Raw genomic sequence first — 5409 nt, forward strand, 5'->3', positions numbered from 1 at the left:
TCGGGGGGTTACAATGAATTGCATAAGATGTGTTTTATTGTTAGCCTAATATGGGCGGAGCTAGAACGCCATTTTGTTCTGTATCATAGAATCATCTCTTATTGGATGGTGGTGGTATAGAGATATGGCATTTTTTTATACTCATACAAGGGATGATATGGGATTCAAAGAAGCAAGTATAGGGGGTAACTAAAGGACATAAGCAGCAATGTATATAAGATGCTGGCAAACCCATCAAAGGCAACAGTTTCCAATTGGATTCGCCGGGACTAACACCTCTAATATTTTCTTCCGGTTACTTTTATAAAATTATACTTTGAATAGAAAACAACAAGCACTGAAAAGGACTATATTCCCAACTAGAAAGAGCGGTAAGTATTTTTAAATATTTTGGAATCGAATATTAAATTTATGACACCATTGAGAAATCATCATCATTGGCTTCATATAAATTTTTATGGCAAATTGGAAAACGTGATTGCCAACAGTTGTCTTGTGCCCTTAGGCCTGCTATTTGCGCCAGCATTATCCTAGAGTCAATAGAAAGGGTTGCAATGTTTACACACACATTTCAAATACCATCAATATTTGTCGATCGTTGGTGGAACAATAACCCTTTCTCTTAGACGGGCAAATAATAACAAATATTAGCCACAATAGAAGACATAAATAATACAATTACTCTACCATTTGGCATATGTGTGAATGTGCCTTTTGGCAAAATATATCCCCTCGGGGGATTCATGTATTAGCTTTTGATTTAAGTACTCTCAAGTGGGCGCTTATTAAAGAGAAGTATGTGTTTTTTGTTTTCAGCCTTAACATATTGGCCACCGATATGGTTTACGATATGACACAAAATCATTTGGTACCACCACAGAATATAGCCGTCGGCCGCTACTATTTACAGGATCTCCATAATGTGGAAAATCAGGATTATGCTGCTTTTGATTTTGACAAGAGGTATCAGGCTCGCATGGTTTGTGAAACACCGCCGCCACAGTCTCTACCTCAACCACCTCCAACACCTGCACCTAGGAGACGTACTCGTAAGTATTCCAAATTTAATTTTGTTTGTTCACAAATAGATATCCGAGGAGAGAGAGAGAGAAGCTATAACACAGTTTTACATAAAATTCCGTTTTTTTGTAAAGAATCGAATATTGCAGAGCAAATTAAAAAAAAAATATATATTGGCGTCGATGATCCTGTTTTGACCCTGGTATGCTTCATTAACCCGAGCGGATTCTTCGTTCCAGAGCAAATAATACAGTTTTTACAAAGAATTCATTAGGGGAGCACATCGGAAGTGATATAGGCTATAACGCAGTTTAATATAAAATTCGGTAAATTGGTATCGATAACTCAGTTTTGGGGGCTCTTTTATAAACCCCGTTATTCTCCTTTAAGCCCGGTATAATTCCCAACCATGACTTCCTTAGAGGAGCAAAATGTAAACAATCGATAATAACCCCTCATGGAATTTTGCGGTAGCAAAAATAGCCAAAATGTGTAACGGAATTTGCCAAAAAGCGTCTCTCCCATGTGTTTCTCATGGAAGACAATATACAGTATCGATAATATCGCCCCTCTTATTAATATCACGAAGTACCAACGAAATTTCCAGAAAGCTTCTCTCGGTCATTATGAGAGAAATCACTAAACACTGTTTTGGTCGCAGAAACGAAGATTCGTGTACCATATATGGGGAGGCAACCATAGTAGTCGGCAATAACTCCTATAGGTATTTAAAGCCTGGTATGTAGCTTTTGCGAAACTCCTGCCAATAATCCGTTTTTGTCTAGACGGTATGTACCTGTAGCGGAAATTTAGTTGGTGTGCCGATAATGCAGTGCTGTAATGATAGCCAAATAGGAATTTGCCTAAAAGCGTCCCTCCCATGTGTTTCTCATGGAAGACAATGTATACATCGATAATATCGCCCCTCTTATTAATATCACGAAGTACCAACGAAATTTCCAGAAAACTTCTATCGGTCATTATGAGAGAAATCACTAAACAATGTTTTGGTCGCAAAAACGAAGATTCGTGTACCATATATGGGGAGGCAACCATAGCAGTCGGCAATAACTCCTATAGGCATTTAAAGCCTGGTATGTAGCTTTTGCGAAATTCCTGCCAATAATCCTTTTTTGTCATGACGGTATGTACCGGTAGCGGAAATTTCGTTGGTGTGCCGACAATACAGTGTTGTAATGATAGCCAAATAGCAAATGTAGCAATTCATTTCTTATGGGTAACGGAAATTTCCACCAGACGTATATACCAGGCTTGTGGGACCAAAATGTAAAAACCATCTATAATGACTTCCTAACGATAAAATTGCTGGCAAAAGTATCTGCATTTCTTATGGGTAACAGAAATTTCGCAAGAGCTGCATACCAGGCGTTAGCTAGAACAAACACTCCACAATTTCTAAGGATATCAGAAATTTCGATGTTTTTTCCGAATGGAATAAATGTCGAAAAAATAAATTGCAATATTTTCTTAAATTTCTCCCTACTGATTATCTCTGGAAATCCTCGTATAAGCCAAATGCTATTTCAATAAAAATGCATGTTCAGTTTCTGTCGATAACTTTGTTTATATATTCCCGCCAAGAGCCCTGCCTGAAACGTTATGTGCCTTGCAGACTATAAGTTTATCCGGACGACAGTGGCCGTGTCGAACATATCCCATATATTGGCCACATTATAAGTTAAGTCCGAAGGCATAATCGATACTGCTGCATGTTTATGGGATCGATAACACATTTACCGATTATTTAGTCATCAACGAATTGTCGTATCGATTGGACACACTGTAAGATTCTTTACAAACACAGGCATTCCGCCCGGAAAAACTTATAGTTAGCCGCATTCATCTTTAAAAATGCATTTTGTGCCGATAATGCAGGTCGTTTCAGGTTACTCATCTAGCATATATGTGGGTATTCATGTTATTTCTAGCAATTTTTTTGTCGATTATTTATATTTTCTCGCGATCAACCATATAGGTATGAAAATTTTACAGACTGAGAATATTTTAACACAGAGTTTAGACGCCGTATGCAAGAAGAGATGAGTTAACAGAAGGGCGGTGTAATGTAGTATTGTTCGGCAAATACATCAAACGAAAATTTCCTTTGTGTTCCTTATGGAATAAATATCCTACGCCAAAAATACGTATAAACGATAATGCCGTCTCATGCAGAAATATTTGCTATCCAAGAGATGTATGCAGAAAATTCAGGAAGGTGTCATCCGTTCCATCTTTTGCTATGATTTTTTTCCAAAACCGTATCCATAAGAAGAACTTATACAAATTTCGTATTATGTATAATAATGACTCGGAAAATAAGAACTTGGGAAAATTTTGCATTTTGCATGTAATCCAGAACAGGAAATAAAGGAAGCTTGAAGAAAGTGAAGTTTGGAATCTTATAATATCTAAATCAGTTTTTCTAGAACGTTTGCTGATTTTTATATTTTATATTTTTTGTTATTAGATCAAATTTTTCTAGATGGTGATTAAATAAAATATTATTATCTCTCTTCTTGTTTTTCTTCTAGAACCCATAACACATTTAGATCCTGCTGAATTAGTAGGACTTTCTCGTGAGGAACGCCGACGTAGAAGACGAGCAACCTTAAAATATCGAACCGCCCATGCAACAAGAGAACGCATTCGTGTGGAAGCTTTTAATGTTTCCTTTGCTGAACTTAGAAAACTTTTACCCACTTTACCACCAGATAAGAAACTATCAAAAATCGAAATATTAAAATTGGCCATTTGTTATATTGCTTATCTTAATCATGTACTAGAGACACCTTGAAATATGTATTGGTCGCCAATGGATTAATTTTAAAACATTTTATTTATGTGATTTTTTTTTTAATTATTTAAAAATTATCGTGTTATGTGATATATGCAATAATTAATTATTTGCTCAAAAAAAATATTTTTTTTTCACTTAGAATCGACGGAGATGCCGTTGCTAACGAAAACTTAGTATGGTAATAAAAAAGAATTGTGAGTCACAATAAGAAAATAACCATAGATGTACTCCTTGGGGGAATTATTAAAAATTAAATTTTAACCGGCTAAATTCCTTGGACGGAGCAAACTGCTATTGAATATGGGAAATCAAAAGCCATTTTTATGCAAATTCTGCAAAAGCGCATTTATGATGTGTCGGATGACAGCTATGAATTTTCCGATTTATCAGTGGCGTTTTACAAGGAAATGGAATAGATCTCCCAAGTTAGGTGTCAATTGTGGGTGTCCAAAAACATTATTTGCCCAAAAACAAGAAATTCCAATTTGTAGGTTATTGAATTTTTTGTCAAAATTCGATTTTCAATTTTGATTGTAGATTACTCAGAAGTACTGCAAACTTTCCGAAAAAAACGTATTTTTAAAACTAGCGTTAGATGTTTTAAAAGCATCAAACTTAATTTCATAGAATTCGGTCACAATTTTAAGATGTAAGAATTTTTTCTGGTTGTATCTTAAAAGATACAGTGCGCATTTAAGGGTTAATTCAACTTCTTTGGAAATCTTTAAAGCGAATCATTGAAAATTCTGGTTTCTGGACGAATACAAGAGCATATCGGGCAAAATATATATATGGGAGATTTATCTAAGCCTGAATCGATTCCAACCAAATTTGGCACATTGTACGACACTACCAATTGTAATCCTAGTGCAAAATTAAAGAATATCAAGTTGACCCTAGGATAGGCGATAAGCTTTCGACCACTAAGCGCTCAAAGTCAAATTTGGTCTGGCCAGACCAAGTAGTCTATCCTAGGGTTAAACTCTGGCTATATGTGGGAGGTATATCTATATCTGAACCGATTTTTTGCGAAAACAATAGGATTCTATACTGACCCAAAAACACATATTTACGCTAAATTTGAAGTCGATTCGACTAAAATTGTGACATAGATTTTAGCACAAAAATGTTTTTATAGGCAGGCAGAGAGACGGACATGGCTAGATCGACTCAGGAAAAAAAATTCTCAAGATTTTATTTTTATAGAAAATTTTCTCAAAATTTTATCTGCATAGAAAATTTTCTCAAAATTTTATCTGTATAGAAAATTTTCTCAAAATATTTTCTATAGCAAACGTTGTCAAAAATTTTTTTCTATAGAAAATTTTCTCATAATTTTATTTCTACAGAAATTTTTCTCAAAATTTTATTTCTATAGAAATTTTTCTCAAAATTTTATTTCTATAGGCAGTTTTGTCAAAATTTTATTTCTATAGAAAATTTTGTCAACATTTTATTTTTATAGAAAATTTGCACAAAATTTTTATTTCTATAGAAAATTTTCTCAAAATTTCATGTCTGTAGAAAATTTTGTCAAAATTTTATTTCAATAGAAAATTTTTTCAAAATTT

At 34.4% G+C, this 5409-nt stretch overlaps 1 protein-coding gene across 1 annotated transcript; it reads left to right on the forward strand.

Moving 5' to 3' along the window:
* Positions 1-253: 253 nt before the first annotated feature.
* Positions 254-3989, forward strand: HLH4C (Helix loop helix protein 4C). Its single transcript, XM_075300422.1, has 3 exons — positions 254-371; positions 817-1049; positions 3573-3989. The coding sequence occupies exons 2-3, from the start codon at positions 839-841 to the stop codon at positions 3833-3835; spliced, it is 474 nt and encodes a 157-aa protein (XP_075156537.1). The 5' UTR covers positions 254-371; positions 817-838; the 3' UTR covers positions 3836-3989.
* Positions 3990-5409: the final 1420 nt, after the last annotated feature.

The sequence above is a fragment of the Haematobia irritans genome, chromosome 3 (assembly GCF_050003625.1).
Source record: "Haematobia irritans isolate KBUSLIRL chromosome 3, ASM5000362v1, whole genome shotgun sequence".
In the NCBI taxonomy this organism is placed as follows: domain Eukaryota; kingdom Metazoa; phylum Arthropoda; class Insecta; order Diptera; family Muscidae; genus Haematobia; species Haematobia irritans.

Coding starts and splice junctions, on each gene's coding strand:
- HLH4C (XM_075300422.1), top strand. CDS start 839: ATGGTTTACGATATGACACAAAATCATTTGGTACCACCACAGAATATA. Junction 1,050..3,572: donor TGCACCTAGGAGACGTACTC/GTAAGTATTCCA, acceptor TTTTTCTTCTAG/AACCCATAACACATTTAGAT.